A 20,592-nucleotide genomic window follows, 5' to 3' on the forward strand; every position below is an offset into this window, starting at 1 on the left:
TAGAGAGTTAGAACTAAAAAAGATAAGAGCTGCTTCTTGGTAAAAGGAAAAGTATCCTCCGGTGTCTGTTGTGATACACGTAATTACTTCCTCCATTAGCCTCCGTGTGAGTTGGCATTTGACAAAAGTCAGTGTGCAAACTTCCATTTGTAATGCTTCCTTGTCTTGTCACAGGCATCTTGTTTTTTGTATCATATTGTACTTTGCCAAGAAACTCTGCCTTTAACATCATATTTTGTTACTCTTGCACTAACAAGTGAACCCCGATTCTCCACCTTGTGTACCCCTGCAGTGCACTGTTTCTTTTGGTAATTGGAACAGCCTATTTAGAAGCTCAAGGAATTTGGGAGCCATTTCGAAGGCGATTATCCTTCGAGGCCTCGAACCCGCCCTTTGATGTGGGAAGACCGTTTGATCTCAGGAGAATCGTTGGTATTTCATCTGAAGGAAAGTATGTTCACCTGCTGGAAATAAATTCCCTAATATGCATAGATTTGGCCAGTGTAATTAAAAGAAATAAGTTTTTTCTTTTCATCTGTGCTGGAATGGGGGATCTTAATAAGACCCTGTGTGTAGTTCTCAGTTACTAAGGACTCACAGCAAATACCATGTTTTTATTATAGTGATGATGGTTAAAGTATTCTTAGTTAGATCAATGACTCAATTCCTCAGTTTTCAGATAGAGCAGACCCAAAAGAATTGTGAAACGTATTCTGTTACTCGCTGTTGTTTCCTCAGGGAAGTTCACATTGGTGGTGGCTATACTAGTGAAATAATTTTTTTTAACCTTAGATGTTGTAAGTTGCTATTACTGATGTGCAGTTGGTCCTTTTTTCAGCTTGAACACACTCAGCTGTGACCCTGGTCACGGCAGGGGTTTCTGTGGGGCAGGAGGCACGGCGTCCCGACCTGGTGCAGGGAGTCACAAGCAGTGTGGCCCGTCCGTCCACCCACACAGCGGCCACAGCAATAGAAACTCAGCTGACGTGGAAAACGTCAGAGCCAAAAACAGCACAAGTACCTCTAGCAGGACTAACGCCCAGTCAGCCAGCAAAGCCAGCCCCCTAGTCTTAGATTCAAATGCAGTGGCCCAGGGGCACGTGGCCGGCAGGAAGTCCAGAGGGGCCAGGCAGAGCCAGCACAGCGGCCAGCACCATGGCCACAGCGCGCTGGAGCAGCAGTCCCCACCACCGCCACCACCAGGGCCTCCGCACCAGGACCCCCAGCCCGAGAGACTGTCGCCCGCACCCCTCGCGCACCCTCCCCATCCAGAACACGCCAGCAGCACGAGGCACAGCTCCGAGGACTCGGACATCACCAGTCTCATAGAAGCCATGGACAAAGACTTCGACCACCACGACTCCCCGCCCCTCGAAGTGTTTACAGAGCAGCCGCCATCGCCACTGTCAAAAAGCAAAGGTAATCACCCATTCCCGAAAGCCAGTACGTAATTAAGGGGCTTTCGTGATTGTCATTGTGGTAAACAATTAATGTACGTTCTTCTGGCTCAAATATGTCTCTGCTGTTAGACTTCAGCTTGTCTGTCTGAAGACGCAAATAGAGGTACCCGTCTGTCATAAAAGGTATTTTTGTTCCTTAGGTTGCTTACCAGATTCAGAAATTGATTGGACTAGTCCCGTTGTCCTTGTCAGCTGCCTGTGATTATTGTGTGGTGGCAGGTTGAGCTTTTTTTTAATTGTTAAGATTTTTGACGTAGTGGTAAAAATGGAGATCATCTGCCTTTTAACTCAAAACTAGGATTCCTGCACACCTGTGCTTTACAGCAGGCGTTGGCAAGCTGCAGCGGGTGGGCCAGGTCACGTCTGGTGCCCCAGCCGTGCTCGTTCACTTCCACGTTGCCTCTGGCTGCTTTTGAGCAGCGGCAGCAGGGACCCTAAGGTCCACAAACCTGAAAATATTTACAGCCTAGCCCTTTACAGAGAGTTTGCTGACCCCCACTTCAGAGCTCTTCATACTATGTTAGTTATCTGTTTCTCCAAAAAAAGATTACCCTGAAACCTAGTGGCTTCAGACCCCACCACTTACCCCAGAGTTTCAGGGGTCAGCGTCTGGGTGCAGCTTAGCCAGGCTCTCAGGCTCCCACAAGCCTGCAGTCAGGGCGCTGGCCGGGCTGAAGTCTCCTTCAGGTTCAGCTGAAGGTGGATCTGCTCCAGGCTCACTCAGGCAGTTAATGTCAGGATTCAGTTCCGCACAGCCTGTCCCACTGAGGCTCTCAGTTCCTTGCCGACTGTGGCCAGCAGTCTGCTGGGTCCTCTCCACGGGGCAGCTCAAAGCGGTTGGCTTTACCAGAGCCAGCAAGCAAGAAGACAGGAGAGAGAACAGGCTGACAGGACGGAAGTCACAGTCTTCTGTGACCTACTCTTGGAAGTGACCTCCCATTACTTTTGCAGTGTTCTCATTAGAAGTGTGGTCCAGCCACACTCCAGGAGAGAGAATCCCATGCGAGCGTACGGTGGGGACCTGTGCGAGGCGTCTTAGAAGTCTGTGCACCGTATGTGCGTAGGCAGGCTCCTTTAACTTCCAAAGTCAAGATATGAAAGACAGTAAATGGCCTCTGGCTGTATTGCATTTTCATTCCTGTACAGCCTGAGCTTCTTTGCATCTTCCTTCCTCTCCGGTGGCAGCTGCGCTAATGCACATCACCTGAGCCTATTCAGGTGCCTCCCTCACTGACGGACAAAGGAGCTTTTGTCTTTGGTTTACACAGGGAACAGGGAACGCGGCAGCCCCGAGAGGCCAGAAGAAGCCTGACGTTCCAAAGTCCGAGTTCTCAGAGAATTTCTTAGTCCCAGTGATGTGAAGACTCGTCTTGTAGAGCCCTCTTAGAATTACGTGCTTCTGGATTTGTAGAACAGTAAAATGTCTTGAATGTTATTTAACTTCTTCCACAGAAATCTTTTTTGTTGTTGTTATCTCATTATTAATAGAGGTTACATGTTTTAGAGTAATTTTTATAATAATTTAAATGAATGCTTAAAGTTCCTTTTTTAATTAGATCAGGTTATATAGTGTGTTTTTCCCTTACTGAGAGCATGAGTAAAATAAGCATTATTATCCTTTCTTACCGCAAGGAGACGCCTTGGCAGTCAAGGTGAAAACCTCGTTGTTTGCATCTAAGATAGTCTTCCAACATCAGTGCAATGGGGCCGTTTTTATTTTCAAGGTCATTCATCTGCAACATAAATTTAAAACTTTTTAAATGTATTTTAATTTTCACAGTAGTCCTAGAGTCGACCTACCAAAAGATGTTTAATGATGGAGCTTGGGTACCACGTTATCAGTGATTCTTGAGCCCACGAGGAGACAGTGATCACAAGTGTCACATGAGCAGCCACCCCACTTGTTACCCTTCCCACCGCCGCTGTTTGGAAACAAGGAAGAAGCCAGATCTTTTTATTTTTTCTTCAAAAAGTGTTTTTATTGAAGTATAACATATATAAAGAAAACCAGTCTTTTAAATGAACTTTAAAAGATGGGCATTAATCTTGGGGTTACAAAATACTGGTATATCATAAAAGCTTAGGCTTTTAGCTGGGGAGAGCTTTTATGATCTCTCTAAAGCTTCCCCCCACACCCCTGCTGAAATAGTCATGGTTACACTGAATATAAACCTTTGCAGAAGCACCCTGTTCTCTCCCCCACCCCCAGTATTTCACATGTAAAGAAGTCTTCCTTTGTGATGAGCTTCAGTAATGTCTAGCTTTTGGAGACTATTCAGAAGGACCTCTCTTCAAATGAATGTGCTCTCCGTAGGCCTTGCGCTCTGCAGGCGGTCCGCTCACATGGCTAGTCATCCCTCCGGTCACTGTTCCTCACGGAAGATGGCACCCAGAAGTGCCCTCTGGTCGTGGCTGGCCTGAGCAGGGCCTTTGCAGCTGGACAGTCATTAGATTCTCTAGTTTTGTGGTTTCTCCTCCCATCACACGTGAGCCCTGGGGACTGGACAGAGGTGATGGCTGGGCTGAGGGTTAAAACCCGGAAAGCTTTGAGCATGGTGCCGCCGTTCTCAGTGTCTGCATTAACTGCAGAAACGTGGACTCTGCCGCCCGCCCTGTCTCTGCCCTTGGCAGTCGGAGGCGCAGCTGTCTCTAGGGGAGGGGGTCACAAGGCCGGGCTCTATCTTCGGGCAGACCCAGGTCAGATCCTGGCTCTACCACTTTCTAACTGTGTGATCTGGAGACACTTACTTCTCTGAGCCTTTGTTTGTTATCTTTAAAGGGGAGAGAATAGCTGTTTCTCACTTGGTAGGGTGTGGGCACTACTGTGATTTTTTGGGCAGGAAATGGTGCTTGCTGTCGTTAGCCAACTGAGTTGAAGGTGGCTGTGGAACGTCCCGGCAGAGAGGCCTGCTTGGAGCTTGGTCTGGGAGTGAGAAATGGGATAAGCAGAGAGACCTGGGAGCTCACGGCCTCTCATAGAACCCTCGGGAACTGCGGGTGTTAGACTGCAGGTGTTCAGGGAGGTAGAGAGGCGTATGCCCTGTGATTTGTCAGCATCTCGCATGTGGTCAGTTTCAGGTGTGCCACCTGAAGTTTCCTCGTCAAGTTTTGTTTCCAGACGAGTCAGGGAGGAAAAAGCTTGAAAGCTTTTTGGATTTCAGAGTGATTGGTAAGAGATTGTCCACCTGACCTGCACCAGGCCTGGGCCCGGGTGATGGGAGGTTGAGAGTTCAAGGGCGTCCGTGAGTTGGTGCTGGGCCCCCCCCAGGAAGACTGGGACTCTGCAGGCTGCGCTGCTGAGGTCGGGCAGAGCACGTGGGCCTGCGGTGTGTGTGTCGAGGGTCCCAGGGGCCTAGATCTGATCAGTCACCCCTCCTGCCTTCTGGGCCGCCTGCCAGGGGAACAGACAGACTAGATGCAGAGCTGGAATTAAAAGTCCACCCTAAACGCTCTTCCCTCCAGGGCGTCTGCTGAGTTGCAGTAGGTTTGCTTTTGAATACCCATGATATTTTATTTCTAGAATAAACAAATCCAAAATCTGATTGAATGTGATACTTTTATGAAAACCCTAAATGATTGCACTCTGTACGCTATGTAGAGTTTCAGCCGTGCAGCCTTTTTTCTTAGTCCTGTGTACCTTGCTGGTTCTGCTTGGTGCTACAAATGGTACATACAGCCATCCAGGGATACCAGGAAAAACTAGGACAAAGGAGAGCGCGGGTCTGCTCAGAGATTCATTATTAACACCTTCCTGGGATAAATGTGAAGCTTTTTTCATTTAAGTTTAAATAAATTCTTTTCTACCTTCTAGCAGACTGTATCTTCACGATCTAATAAGCACAGTATTAATAACACAACATAATGCTTGCTATGCATTTTTGAAAGCAATATTTACTTCAGCTTGAACTCCTGAAGAGTTTTCTTCATGTACATTTTCTGTTATGTTTTAGGTTTTACAAAATTATGACAGAAAAATATGATCCCACTGTGATTACGTCTTCATTCTCAGGAAAACCAGATTATACGACCAAGGTGTCATGATAGATATTTTAACATAATAGATTCCAAAGTTTGCTTTCACTTGTCTTCATTCCGGCTTCAGTCTGACAAGCGTCCTAACCATTCTTTAAAACAGCGGTCAGTGACTGCCTTAGGCTTTGCGGGCCGTTTATTTCCGGGGTAGCCTGTTCAGCTGCGCCGTGTGGTGTGCGGGGAGCAGAGTAACAGAGCAGGGGGCTGCGTCCCGGCAAACCTGGACTCACAGAAACAGGACTGGATTTAGAATGTCAGACCCATCTGCTCAGACCGAGGGGGCTATGTGAATGAAATATTTTTTAAATTAAATAAAGTGAAAGAAGTCTATGGTCCAGCCCGTTTCTGGACTTGGGGCAGCAAATCTCAGAGCAGGTCACGTTGTTGGTGTATTTCACTCTTCACAAAGGCACAAAACTCACTTCTGGAGCTCAGCAGACACTGGCTGAGCTCTGGCCTGTGCTGGGCACGGCAGGCACTGAGGCTGGAGAGCTCAGCGAGGCCTGATCTCCACCCTTTGGCTGCTAAGACTGTATGAGGGGTGGAGCCAAGGGGGCACGTGGTGACCACAGTCAGCTCGCATCCTCAGCCGGGAGTCTGCTGGATGGTAGTGGGCGTGGGCAGACAGAGGCGAGTGGCCTTGAGGACAGTCCATCAGGCAGTGGTGTGATGCCTGAGGAACCTGTCACCCATGCTGGGTGTACTCCGCCTTTGATCACGGCTGGACACATAACTCTGAGTTTTACTAAGCTTCTCCCTGCAGTTGTACTGTCCTTATTTGGATAGGTTTGTTTTTATTACTGATTATGCACTAGTTAAGTCATGGTTCCCATCCAGCTAGGAGAACTTCGGTCTCCTCCAATGAGTTAGTTTATCTCTGAGAGGGCTGTCTCCCTCTGAATTCTGATTCCTACTCCTCGGGGTCCCACTCTTTCTTCTGTGTCCTGGCAACAGCGTGGAGGTGGGAACTGGTGCTGTGCAAACTGAGTGTTCCCCAAGGGGTCAGGGTCGGGCATAAGGACGTGGTCAGACAAGCAGACCTGGAAAGACAGATGGACGGTAAAGGAGTTTGAAACTTATCCTGTAGGAAACAGATAGGATCAAATTCTTATTTTTAAAAAGTGTTTCAAAAAGAAAGCAGTGCCGTTGGCAGTGTGGAGGGTTTAGGAAGAGGGGCCGGTACAGTGGGCCTGGCAGCAGGTGCAGTCTGGGTGGAGACGTGGCAGTGGGGCTGAGGTCAGAAAGGTATTAGAGATTTCAGAGATAGAATCCATTTGATTGATTGATGGTGAAACAGATCATTTCATCCAGGTGACTCAGAACTGCCCCAGTTCGATTCTATATTTCAGGTACCTTTTCCTCCTGAGACTCCCACGGGATGTGCATGCACAGAGGCCGTGAGAGATGGGAAACGAAGCGGCGTCACTGTCAGCAGATCTTGTACCTGTGGCGCCCAACATAACGCTCTCATAAATCTATGTGGGATTTCCAGCCTAAGCCAAGGGTTTGCATACGTTACAGCCACCCAGAGGGCTTGTTGAGACCAATTGCTGCCCCCCTCCCCCCCGAGTTCTGGTTTAGTACGTCTAGAGTGGGGCCTTAGAATTTGCATTTCTAATGAGGTCCCTGCTGGTCTGGGAGAACACTTTGAGAACTGCTGATCTAACAAAAAAATTTAAAGGGTCTCTTGTTTCCCAAAAGCCCAGTCTTCCTACTGGAAACCGGCTTATGAGGAAGAGAAGAGACCCTTGGGAACAAGCTTGCCTGAGAAGTCACTTTCTTACATCAGCCCCCCTCCCAGTGCCAAGAGGGAGGCAGGGGCCACCGCAGAGTGTGCAGCCTCCCAGGGGGCACGGGCCCTGTCTTCCGCAGTCTGTTCTCGCCAGATGAGTAGCCCTTTCTCAGGGGAAAGTGCACTCTCCTCTCCCGCCGACTTTTGAACTTAGGAACAGAAGCAGCAGAAGAAACAGCATGTGACAGTGAGGTTGCTCAGAGCCTGGGTGAGTGGGTTGATGTCGATACTGTAGAGCAGTGATTCTCAGCCTGGCCGCACAGTCAAACCGCCAGAGGAGCTTGTTAAAAAGTTACCCACACCTGGGTCCCACCGAGAGCCACTTCACTGGAATCTCTCAGGGTGGAGCCCACAGCAGCTTTTGTTAAAAGCTTTCCTAGGTTATTCTAAAGTGCAAGAACCGTTATTACAGACGGAGAACCCAAAAGATGTTGCTAGGATATTTAACTCAGATTGGGACATTTTAGGTTTGAATTGCTTATGTCAAATTAATTAAAGTTGAGCCCCCAGGGAGACTATAAAGGGAAAGAGATGTTCCAAGGGCAGACCTCTAGGGAAAAACAGCAAAGGTGAAGCCAGTTTTCAGAAGAATCACAGTCCCAGAAGAGGGTGATGATGCCGGGGTCCAGCAGGGCGGGGAGAGGAGTGTTGCATGGTGTCCAGTGGAACTGAGAGGGCTTGTAGAATGAGGAGTGCTTGGGTCACCAGCATTGACAGTTAAAGGGGTTGTTGTCAAAATCACATTCTTTAAGGTGCTGGAGACAGATGTGTCCAGTACAGCATATTAAGAAGTTAATAAAAGATGAGGATTTGGAGGTAAAAGTATAAACCATTCTTTTATGAAATAAGCTTTTTTTTAGCCAAGCTTTCAGCTTAACTCCTGGTTTGTTACGTGTTTTTTCTCTTTTATTTGTACATCTGTGGCTTCAAATTTTGAGTCTAGTTTTTTTGTTCTTGTTTTTTTTAATCACTTCCAGCCATTTCCTATTTATTAAGGAGGCTTCGGGTTATTGTAAATACAGATCATTTATACAGGTAATGCCTCTCACCCAGTGAACCTGAGCATGATGAAAATGTGTAATTTCAGGTGAGAAATGTCCTGCACAGGGGATTCGTGTTGGCCATGCAGGAATATCTGAAGTGCACTCAGCACGAACTGTTGAACCCCTGGAACCCAAGGGCTTGTGGGCCCCGAGCAGGACGGGTTCCTGTCCGTCTGCCCCGGTGGAGTGGAGCTCTGGGCGTTCGGGGTGGGTCAGGGCTGCTGTAAAACCAACGGCCAATCTCCGGCTAAAACAAAGGCGTCTCAATTTTCAAGGCTTACTCTTTGAGCTATGGTTTCAAATCTCACACCTCCTGGAATTGGTGTGAAAGTAAATGATGAGATGGCATCCCTAAAAACCAGTCAGAGCTGTGCTTACTCTTTTTCTGGACCAGGCTCGGCAAACTTTCTGTGAAGGGCCAGAGAGTGAATATTTGAGGGTCAGTGTGCCACAGACTGTTTCCATCACCTGTTCGTCTTTGTTTCTTTTTTCAGTCACTTAAAAATGAGAAAAATCATTCTCAGCCCACAAGCCGTAAAAACAGGCCACAGGTCAGGTCTGGCCCGTGGGCCACAGTTTGCCACCTCCCGTTGTAGATGCCAAAGGATGAGTCTCTGGTGCCCAGTAACAGTGAGCATAAAACATTAGGGTTTTAAATGAGTTGTGTCAAGTCACCGTTATCAAAAAGGTATATTTAAAAAGACATGGAGGGGAGGGTATAGCTCAATGGTAGAGCACGTGCTTAGCATGCATGAGGCCCTGGGTTCAATCCCCAGCACCTCCATTAAAAATTAAATAAAAATAAATAAGTAAATCTAATTCCACTCCCCCACATAAATAAATAAATACATAAATAAATAAATACATTTTGTTAATGGCGTAGACAGAATGGGTTCAATGGTGGCATACGTGGCTCCTGCAGCTTTACCAGTCTACCTACCTGGGCGATCTCACTGGTGCATCGGGGCAGGGGGCTGGCATCCGGGGACATCGCCGCTGCTCTCCTGTCTGGCTGGGACGTAAGCTTCTCGGGGGCAGGAATTGTGTTATTGGTGGTCACTGCTGTGTCCCCGGGACATGGAGCTCTGCCTGGGAAATAGCCGGCACTCAGATGCTTGTCTTTGGAGCACCCACATCTTTTACAATAATAGGCTTTTTGTAGCGCTGTTTCAGTCTCTGTCCCTATATGACTTATGTGGTATTTATGTGCCGGGCCCTGTTCTGAGGACGCCGTTTAGTTCCACATCACAGCACTGTGAGGTCGTCTCCCGCAGCCTGCAGACGAGAGGCCAAGGTCACGTGGCTGGTTAAGGGAGAGCCGGGATTTGGACCCCGCCCCCCGGAGTTCTTAGAACCCCCTAAGTGACACACGTGGCCTCTCATCCTGGTCACATCAGGCTCTAAACAGATTTGAAAGGATCTCTGGTTGTCACTTCTGTGACTTTTCAAAGCTCTGTCACCTTCTGAGATATAAAAAAGTACAGGTGACCCTTGAACAGCGAGGGTTTGAACGGCATGGTCCACTTAGCGTGGGTTTTTCTCCAGTGGTAAAGACCACAGTGCTGCACGGCCCGTGGGTGGCAGGAACCGCAGGTGTGGGGGGCTGAGTGTGAGTCACACACAGATTAGCCTCCGTTGTTCACGGGGCTGCTGTATCCTGAGAGACACACAGAGTTGTCAGAATTGGTGAGTTCGCTAGAACGCATTGAACTGCACACTTAAGTGGGCATGTCTTAATTGTACCTAAATTATGCCTCAAAAAAGTTGATTTTTTTTAAATATTGTAATGAAAAGGTCAAACATGATTTGAAAAGCTTTAATTAGAGAAGAAAGAGGAAGAGACCTTTACTAACCAGAAAGAGTCCAGCATCTTAAAAAAAAAAAAAAAAAAAGAATTAATGGCTGTTTTCTAAGCTATTTAGAAATCAAGTGTATTTCACTTGGATTTTTATCCCCAGGGAAAGGAAAGCCTCTTCAGCGCAAGGTTAAAGCTCCTAAGAAGCAGGAGGAGAAGGAGAAGAAGGGAAAAGGCAAAGCCCAGGAAGACGAGCTGAAGGACTCCTTGGCTGACGACGACAGCTCCTCCACCACCACGGAGACCTCCAACCCCGACACGGAGCCGCTCCTCAAGGAGGTACGGCCGCTCGGCCCGCACGCCTGTGACCCGCATCTCCTAGGTCGGGCTCTAGCCCAGAGTGAACGTGTTCCGAGTGCCATGAGCGCGTGTTCTGAGGGTCAGTGCTCAGAGCACAGAGATGCCCAGACGGTCTCCCTCCTGCGGTGGCCGCTGCGGCTCTGCAGGGGATGGTCTCCTCTTCCCAGGGAGCAAACTTGGAAGCCCGTTAATCCGGTAAAATAGATAGAAATGCGAAACACGGCTTGAAAGTTAGACTCCCTGGAATAGTAACTACTCTGACTCCTGAAAATTGTTTCAAATTCTGAATGTCACAAGACGATGAGGAGGAATTACAGCACTCTTGACTGATTCTGTTGGACCGGTCCTGTCGCATCACCACTGGTGCAGGGGCTCCAGGAGCAGCCACTCCCCACACAGTGACCGTGACCCAGGCGTCCGTGGTCACCCGGCACGGGGCAGCCACCCAGCGCACCTCAGCACATCAAGAAGGTGCCTCGCTCCTGGTCCTCAGCTCCCGAGTGGTCACAGGCGTCAGGGGTAGCAGTGCAGGTGCCTGGCCCCGTGGCCGTTGGCTCAGCTGAGGGCTCTGTCCCTGCGGTGAACGTGTCTGAGAGTATGAGCTATAAATGGTCTGCAGAGAAGTGGGGGCGTAATTCTTCTTGGCATTTTTATTTTTAACTAACTATATTTAAAATGAGCCAAATATAGCCTTTAATATTGGAAAGCAGAATTTCTTCCTCAGTCTTAATCTAGTGGCTGAAGGAATCATTTCTTAAAGATCCCCAGCAGTGTCATCCGCGTTTATTAATTTTTAAAGTAAAATCTGGACGTGACACTTCCTTGTCAGCCGCCCTCCCCTTTGCATCCCTCACTTTGGACGGGTGTGCTGTGGCCCCTCAGTCCAGTCCGCAGCTCGGACCCGGCTTCCGTGCTGTGTCACCTCAGTGGCGCATTTCTCCCACCGAGGAGCAGAATGCGTGCAGCTGATCCCGGCGCGGGGTCCCGGTGCTCTCTGATGGGAACAGGCACTTGGAAAGCATTTTCAGCACAGACTTTCTCCACAGCTCTGCCGCCCGCTTCCCTTCTGCCTTTCCAGCTTTTTCCTCCCCTCTCCTCAGCGGCCCCTCTCCACTGACCCCATCGGCTGTACCCACTGGCGTAATCTCACCTCTCTGCCATTGGTCTCCTCATGTTTTCCCATCTCCTTCCCCGTCACTCACTTCCTTAGACTCAGCTCGGAACCCCAGCCTCTGAGCCAGTCCTTCTCCCCTGCTGACCAGCTCTTCTGTGGAGTTCATGTGCTTTTCTTTCTCTGACTGATCTATTCGTCAGTTGCATGCATTCTCTTCCCAACCAGATTGCAAATGCGGCAGCTCATCTTCTCTTGTACGTGTCTTTTCCAACCCTGTTCCCCATTCATTCAGATGTGTGTCAGGTACCTGAGTGCTGGGCGCTTGAGAAACAGCAGTGGATGAAAAGACCAGGCTCCTGTCCTCAAGGGGCCCGCAGTCTGCAAAGTTCTTGACGAGTCAGGTGCTCCAGAAATACTTACTGAGTAACTCAGAGTAGTCTCAGAAAGTGTCTGGGCAGGAGGGTGTTACCCTTCCTCTGCGGTTAAATAGATGGGCCTGTGTGACTATTAAAAGCCAGGATGCCTTTCCAACTGCAAGCTGTGAGGCCGGATGGACCCTGTAGCTCTCCGCACACCTCCGCGCTTCCCTTCTGCAAGTGTGTCTTCCCCTGGTTAGCCTCGGTGCACCCAGTGCGGCTCAGACTCTCTGATGAAGAACCAGGTTTTGAGTTCTTATTTCCAGTCTGTCCTATATGTGGTCCTTGTGCACACCCACTCCACATGCAGCTGCCCTGTGAGGTCACCGGCACCCGAATGGTACCTGCCTGTCCCGGAGACTAGCCCGCCGAGCTCATGCGTGGATGCATCACCATGAGCTGACTCTAGAGCGCGTGGTGTGGGCTCTGTGCCCTGCTGGTCACGGACACAGAAGCAGCGTGGCTGGGCCAGCTGGGTCACGCAGCTCTAAGATGCAGCTTGGGTGTGGCCTTCTCAGTCCGAGCCCGCAGGACAGCTCTTCAGGGCTCCAGTCATGGCCAGTGGACATTTCCACATGAAGACATAAGTTGGTCTCTAACCATCATGTGTGTTGCCCTCCTGCTAGACTTTACCATCCCTGGGAAGGGACTGGACCCTCTTGTAACCCCATTGTCTGGCACCAAGTGGGTGACCAGTGAAAGTTTGCCGAATGAGTGAATGCATAGCTCAGCCCCTCCTGGGGAGGGTGAGTAGGTAGGGTCCCACCTGCCCCAGCACCGTTGACGCACCCACGTCACTCGTGAGCACTTAGTGAACCAGCGCAGACACTCAGTGCTGCCCGCGCTTTCTCCTTACCCGCATCTTCCTTGTGCACAGGATTAGGAACATTGCCACGAGTGCAGAACTTCCTTATACTGTAGTCCTCACTTTTCTTGTGAAAAAAGTGAGGTTTTTGCTCACCCATGCTTAAAAACAAGCTACCGATTTGTTGGTACCATTGTCACCTGCAGTTAGGGTGTGAGTGTGAATTAAAGTGACGTTCCTTATAGCTCACACTCACCAAAACATAATAAATCAAAGGCTCAAAAATTGACAGAGCCACAGTGGTTAGAGAGAGAGTTGAAAAAAGGAGTTTATCGTTTTTATACATGTGATGTGTGTGTGCACTACATCTTTGGTTCTGTGTCTGCCTTCAAACACGACTGTGTCAGTCATTTTTATTAATCCTTCTCAGCAATTAAGTGTACTTTTTTTTTTTTACAGGATACAGAAAAGCAAAAGGGAAAACAAGCCATGCCTGAAAAACATGAAAATGAAATGTCTCAAGTGAAACAAAAAAGCAAAAAAGTCCTAAATGTTAAGAAAGAAATCCCAACAGATGTGAAACCCAGGTAAGAAAAATGAGTTCAGAGACATGAGGTATGCAAAAGAAGTTACTGGTGAAAACTAGCTAATGTTTTTGTTTGCTTGGTAGGTTTTTTAGGGGGGGTTTGCAACAAAAGCCACGTATCTCATTACATCCCTCTTGGGTTTTTTCTAATGCCTCAGTGGTCACTGTCTTGATGAGGGACGGTCACGTGCTTCTGACATCAGACATACAAAAGGCAGAGCTAAGAATCCGTAAAAATGGAGGAGGAAAACGTAGGTTGGTGATTTGTTCCCAGGCAGAGAGCCTTTCCCCCTCTGCACAGAGATGGGCTTGATGGTCCAGCCACGAGTGTGAGCGTAACGCGCCTTGCCCTCAGCTCTCTGCCTCTTCCTCCCCCGGACAGGGGCACATGCAGAGTATTACACGGGCAGAAACAAAGCCTGGCACCTGAACCACCTTTCTGTTTTTCCCTTTAAGCAAGACTCACTTAAATTAAATTGGCACTTACACATTTTACTCAGAGCTTCTTGATACAGATCATCTGGTTTAATTTAGGAAGGGATGAGTCAGCAGAATTAAAATAGTTGTCTGGCACCCTTTTTCCTAAAAACCAACTAACTCTACAGAGGCACAGAGCTGAGCTTTGTGTAGACCGTCCCCACCCCCACATTTACTAACGACTTACTTAAAAACAGTTCACACCGACCTCCACCTCCACCTCCACCTCCACCACCAGAGGTCTGCGTGGCCCTGTCGGGAGAGCCTTTGTTTTCTAAAAGGTGGAGTTTTCAATAACCCTGTCAGTCGGAAGTAGAAGGACAGGAGATTTACGGAAGTAGCCCAGAAACAGTGGGGTTTTGCATGTCAGCCTGTCATCCCACCTGAAGTTCTCCTTACTTGGGTTAACTATGCCCTTTGGATTTTTGGTTACTGATACTAATTCCAAATGTCACAACAATTCATTAGAGAAAATTTGTGAAATATAAACAAAAAAAATGAAAATAAAATGACCTTTTTGACCTTACAGACCTTACAAAATGTTTGTAAATAGCCTCTGTTAAAATATATTATTTATGAAATCACACTTTATATAGTGTTCTGTCATCTGCTTACCTTTGGGTGGGGGGTGCTGTGGTGCCACTGGACCTGGAAAGTGGGAACCATTCTGCCTTTTGTAGTCTGGTGTGAATAGCATGGTGGACTGTCCCTGTCCCAGAGCTTGGGTGGCAGGGGGAGGAGGGTGTGGTGCCCGGAGGGCATGGGGGGCGGGGATGTGTGGGAATCACAGCCCATGGGCTGGGGACAGAAAGTACACTGAAGTGAGAAATGCCAGAGACGTATCCATTTTAAGAACATCTGTGTCAACTGGTAAACTTTGTAAGATTTTTTTTTTTTAATGAAAAGCAAGCTGTCAGCTCGGCCCTGAACTGAGCCATGACCAGGAGCACGGTGGAGACCACTGGTGAATTCTGGATCAGTTCTCGGAAGGGGCCACCGGGTTCTCTCAGCCAAGTCAGCCCTCACTGGAAAACATCATTTTTGGACCACGACAGCTTAGCTCCTGTCAGAGCCCCACCCCCACCCCAGCCTGTGACTTGATCTTTGGGGCAGTACAGAGGCGGCTCTGTAGAGAATGATTTTCTGGTCCATAGATTCACATTGTTCACTGGGCTACTTTGTATGAGCCATCCGCCCAGTTCACTTCTCCTGCAGATTGCTTCTCTCTCGGCAAGTGTGAGTGTTCTCTTCCATGGGCTGTGGAATCTTAAAATAGCCCAGCTCGCCTCCCATTTGCCTTGGCTCACAGGACGTTCAGAGCCAATTAACTGTCCTGTTTATATGTGTTTATTGTGTTAAGCTTCCCTCTGAATAGTTTAGAGGGAATATACTCTAAATAAATGATAAAAATAATATTTAAGTTTTTGCCTAGGATTAGCCCTGAGTTCAAGATTAAAGAAGAAAGTTCATCTCACCCGCGTGGCCTAGTCCCACTGCTCTGCCCTGGGCTCTGGGGAGCTCGTAGGTAGCCCAGGAACGTAGCCCCAGCTCATTTCACAGTGTCTCTGAGAACACTTTTAAAGCTTTGAATAGCAGAACCTTTGATATTTCTAAGTCCCAGAGCTCTCAGAACCTCTACATTCAGGAACCCCACAGGCAGTCTGGATGCTGGGTGAGACTCACTCGAGCGGAATGACTGCACTTGGCAGCTCCTGCGTGGCGAGGTTGTGCCAGCGGCTTCTTCACGGTATCTGAGGCAGGTGCCCCCCGCCCCCCGTTACATGGTATTAAGTAATGGCCCTCGGTTCCTCGTCCGCACTCAGGAGAGCAGAGGATAAATCTGCAGGTGCAGGTGTCTCCTGCACAATATTCAGGGTGCTTGGAGAGCAGCCGGTGAGGACCGTGGGTAGATAATAATACCTCAGGAAGGCGCATGAGGACGCGAACAGTTAAAACTGTAGACGGATCAGCGACTTCTCTCCGCTCTGAAGCAAAGGGATGTATTTGACCGTCTTTCCATTCGTGACTGTCTTTCAGTTCCTTAGAGCTACCATGTACCGCCCCCTTGGAAAGTAAACAACGTAGAACTCTCCCAACCAAGATTCCTCTTCCAACGACATTGACAAGTGGATCCAAACCACGAAACTCCCAGAAAACAAAAGGTACTTTCATTTTGGTCACACAGATGAACGATTTGGTCACACAGGCTTGAATGCTTCATTATATGAGTAGTGTTAGTTGTGATTCCCAGGAATCACTTTGCAGTTGTCAGTCGTAGAAAGGCTACAGCTGTGTTCTCATCCTCGTGAGAAGGTTCTTTGAAACAGACCTGGAAGAAAGGAATTATCCTCCATAATAACTTTCTTTTTCTGAATTTTATGCAGGTACAAATAAATTAGTGGATAACAGGCCACCTGCCCTAACAAAATTCCTCCCAAATAGTCAAGAACTAGGCAACACCAGTAGCTCAGAAGGTGAAAAAGACTCTCCACCACCAGAGTGGGACTCCGTGCCCGTTCACAAGCCCGGCAGCTGTAAGTACAGTGACAGTGGCGGAGGAACCTCGTGCCCCATCGCCCCCAGCCCACCCCGCTCTGGGCCTGTAAACTCCGCGGGGGTGGGGGCTTTTGCTGCAGGAGCCCCAGCGTCTGGTGTGCTGGAGCTGGCTTGGAGCAGCCAGCGAAAGCCACTGTTAAATAGTCTATCTGTTGCTAAACTGCTATAGCTTAGTCGGCCAAGGTGGGAGTGTTTATACTAAGTCTCCCAAACAGTGACTTCACCTGCCCGCCCCTGAAGGGCGTAGAAAGGCCTCGTCCCAGCCTGAGGTTGGAGAAGGGGGGTGCCCACACCATCCAGGAGGGCCTGCAGAACGCGGCCGGGGGCTGGTGATTCCGGGAAGGGCCCAGAATGCAGACATTAAACAGAACACATACCAAAGCTGTAGGTTTTTCTTTCAGGGTTCTGCGTAGAATCAGGCAGAACAGTGAAAGTAACTGATTTTGGAGAGTATAACTCAAAATGTCACATTGAGACTTTGTTTTTAATTTCCAGCTACCGATAGTCTTTATAAACTTTCTCTGCAAACGCTCAACGCAGACATCTTCCTGAAACAGCGCCAGACCTCGCCGCCACCCGCCTCCCCGTCTCCCCCTGCCGCGCCCTGCCCGTTCGCATCCCGGGGCAGCTACAGCAGCGTCGTCAATAGCAGCCCCGGCAGGTGGGCCTCAGCCTGGGCCTCGTGCTCAGCTCTCCCCAACCCCGCGGCCCGCCCCACAAGTGGAAAAACTCAGTGGCCACAGACGGCGGTCCTGGCTCGCCTCCCACATCTGCTGTTTGCGGCTGACTCACCCCTTGCCTGGGCTTAGCCCCTCTTCCCACTGCCCCAGTGGTGCCTCGTCCCACCCATCCCTGAGGACCGAGAAGTGCACCAGGTGGCTTACCAGAATCATGTTCTAGTTCAAGAGCCACTAAGCGGAGACCTACCGGAGATCCTGAGTTGAGGAAATGGGTTTGTGGGTCACTTACTTGACCTCATAGAGGGTTAGCTTAGCAGCTAAAGGGAAGGGCAGGACCCGGAGCAGGCATGGGAGGCCACCCCCCACCAGGCACACGGGACACCCTACGGGAGGCGTGGAGCACGTGTTGTCCTCTACTCATTAGTGTAACAGTGCCCTCAGTGGTGATAGTCAGGGACCGAGCTCGCCTTGAGCACCTGCACCGTTCCCACACTGGGCAGCTGTCACCATGTTGCGTCCCCTAGCCAGCCGGGTCAGGTCCCCTCACCACCCCTGCCTTCCACACGAGGAGGTGCCCAGCTGAACCTCCAGTGAGCCTGCCCTGAGGTTCACTGCTGCCCAAAGAGGCCGGAAGCACTGAGGCCTGGTGTGGGCGGCCCTGCTTGGGGGCCTCGTGCAGGGAGCTCCTGACCTGCTAATGGCGAAGGTGACTTTGCAGGCACAGTCGTGGTCATCCCCTGTCTCACATTATGCTCCTTGTTTGTCAGCCTAGGGGCTCCCTTTTAAGTGTTCTCTCTAAAATAGGATTATCTCCTTCCCCGGCAACCTAGAATTTTTTTCCCTTACCCTAGATCCCTTATTTTCCACCTGACTACACAGTCTCAGGCCCCAGAGTGTTGACGTGGGCAAGGTCGTGCCCTGTGGGCTGCCCTGAGTTGTTCCTGGACCCGTCTTGAACCCTAGGTTGGGCCATAGCCCAGGCCCTGCAGGGCTCAGTCCTGGGGACACGTGCCTCCGAGGGGACTGAGCTGTTCTCTCCTTGCTTCTTCCTTTAAGTGACCCTAAAATGAAGCAGCCGAGTGGAAGCAAACACAAACTGACAAAGGCAGCCTCGCTCCCCGGCAAGAACGGCAACCCCACCTTTGCTGCGGTCACGGCTGGCTACGACAAGAGCCCGGGTGAGTGGCTTGGCGTCGGGAGCCGCGTCCCAGCTGGGCCTCGGCACGGTGGGTGCCTGCGGCCCGCGCGCCCACGACTGACTCAGGGCCCATCATTACAGGTGGGAATGGCTTTGCTAAAGTTTCTTCAAGCAAAACAGATTTTTCCAGCAGCCTTGGCATTTCACACACTCCTGTTGACAGCGATGGCTCAGACAGGTATGGCTGGCTGGTCTTTTCTGTGGACGGCGGGCTTCTCAGGCCAGGTTAGCCCCCTTCTGTCCAGGCTGCGCTTGGAGGCGCTTGTCTGGTGGGAGCAGACGCCCACGTGTGGGGCCAGCGGCAACGCTGCCAGAGGGAAGGCAGAGGGAGACGTGTGCTCGCGTTCCGAGTCTCTTCTAATCCTTCTCCGTTATGGTCGTTGTGAAAGGGCTGTGATCTGATCACTAGAAAGAGAGGAACAGAGGTGTATTTGAGAGGAAGGAAACTGGAACAAATACTAGGCAATTCATGGTCAGTTATTGGACATGCCACTTTTTTGACCCAAAGCAAGCACGGTGGCCTGGCCGTGACTGCCTCGGGCCATTGTCCCGATAAATAACCACGACAGTAAAGTCATAAAGACTGTCAGTACGGAGAGTCCCAGCTTTCCCTGCTTGACACTGAAGGCATATGAATCCTAGATTCATCACAGATTTGAAACAGGTTTTTAATAAGTCTTCCCTTTCCAAAAGGTGAACCTAAGGGAAAAACACCTCTTTTCTCTGTAAAACACTGGCTGGGAAGCAGGCCCTCAGCTCAGGACAGGGTGGTGTGAGCTCCAAGGCTCTCTGGGCAGCATCCCTTGTGGTGAAGGAGCTGTTTCCAGGCCCCTTTGTGCGCAGTCGCCGAGCGCCCCGCGAGGCAGGGCCCCTACCGTGGCCCTGCAGGTGGCGCGCCCGGTTCCACTAACCGTCCTGCATTTGTGTGTTTCCTCTTGTCACGTCCAGCCCAGGCTTCTGGAGTCCCGTCAGCAACCCCAGCAGCCCTGACTTCACGCCCCTCAATTCATTCTCGGCCTTTGGAAATTCTTTTAACCTAACTGGTGGTGAGTGTCTAGCAGTCGCCTGTGAGAGGAGCCTGTGGGACGGGACTAGGGGGGCGGAGGAGGTCTCGTTTCACATGTGGAGAAGCACACGGAAACAGGGAAGGACGAGGGTCATTTCACGGACATTTTTAGAAGATGCGTTTCTCTGCATCAGTGCAGTCAGGCGCTGACAGACGTCAGACAAACGGGCTGACTGTAGGGAAGTGGGTCTGATGGTGCCCTCCCGGGGAGCTCCGGCCCACTCAGCCCTCAACGGTGTCTGTGCACGGGGCCTGGCACAGCCTCCCGGACAAGGGTTCCTTACCCTCGCGCCCCAGCCCGAAGGCGCACCAGGCCCCACTCAGTGCTGCGTGCATCCCAGCTGGTTTGTGTTCCGCTGCGGTAATGAAAGAGCTTTGAGCAAGGATTCTGTGTCTGAGGTGTGACTCCTGGCTCTACTGGGGCTCCCTATTTTTTCTTGCTATCCAGAGTTAGGGACAACGATGTGAGTTTTACGTCAGTAATGATCATGGCGTTAGAATTGGGGGATCTTGCACTCAATCGTCCAGTGATAGGTGTGGGTGAGGTGTTCAGATCCTGTGCTGGCGGTCTGGGGGACGTGCCCCTGCATCCCCATTGTCCCCAAGTGTGGTGGGAGCTGACGGAGGGGGCGTGAGGGTGGGATGCCTGCCCTGGGGCACACGCCCACCCCCAGCACAGACTTGCCTTCGCTTCTTCACTTCCAGAAGTTTTCAGCAAGCTCGGGTTGTCTCGATCCTGCAATCAGGCCTCCCAGAGGAGCTGGAACGAGCTTAGCAGTGGGCCCTCGTACCTTTGGGACTCTCCAGCCACAGACCCCAGCCCTTCCTGGCCAACCAGTTCCGGTTCCCCGACCCACACGGCCACAGTGAGTGCTCTGGCTTGGGCCCCGCCTGCTCACTGTCACTGCTGTCGCTGTCCCTGGGGTGGTGCTGACGGTTGTAAAGGACAGACCTCTGCGTGGAGGGGGTGGGGTAGTGCAGCCCGCGTCTCCATTGCCGCATCTTCATACTCTGCCAAAATGACCATCAGTCCTCTCCAGAGCTGCGATGGGACGGGACGGTCAAGAAATTGTAGGAGGAATAACAGCAGCAGGAGGTTGGCCTCTGAATTCTCGCTTACTTGGCCTCCCGACCTATAAATTAGACCACGAAGTGGCTGGGGGCCAATGTCCGGTCCCTCCACCTCCCGGGTCAGACAGTGACTGAGGGCAA

The 20,592-nt window shown here is 50.4% G+C and overlaps 1 protein-coding gene across 1 annotated transcript in view; it reads left to right on the forward strand.

The window, feature by feature from the left end:
- The window catches only part of TMEM131 (transmembrane protein 131), a 138,472-nt gene that overhangs the window by 116,183 nt on the left and 1,697 nt on the right, over positions 1–20,592 (forward strand). The window contains exons 30-40 of the mRNA XM_074354677.1: positions 293–451; positions 839–1,419; positions 10,286–10,461; positions 13,277–13,404; positions 15,918–16,042; positions 16,265–16,414; positions 16,932–17,097; positions 18,173–18,294; positions 18,396–18,492; positions 19,263–19,360; positions 20,086–20,246. Of these exons, the coding sequence (XP_074210778.1) occupies positions 293–451; positions 839–1,419; positions 10,286–10,461; positions 13,277–13,404; positions 15,918–16,042; positions 16,265–16,414; positions 16,932–17,097; positions 18,173–18,294; positions 18,396–18,492; positions 19,263–19,360; positions 20,086–20,246 (1,963 nt within the window). The remainder of the gene's footprint in view (positions 1–292; positions 452–838; positions 1,420–10,285; positions 10,462–13,276; positions 13,405–15,917; positions 16,043–16,264; positions 16,415–16,931; positions 17,098–18,172; positions 18,295–18,395; positions 18,493–19,262; positions 19,361–20,085; positions 20,247–20,592) is intronic.

Source organism: Camelus bactrianus, chromosome 28, assembly GCF_048773025.1.
Source record: "Camelus bactrianus isolate YW-2024 breed Bactrian camel chromosome 28, ASM4877302v1, whole genome shotgun sequence".
Taxonomy (NCBI): Eukaryota; Metazoa; Chordata; class Mammalia; order Artiodactyla; family Camelidae; genus Camelus; species Camelus bactrianus.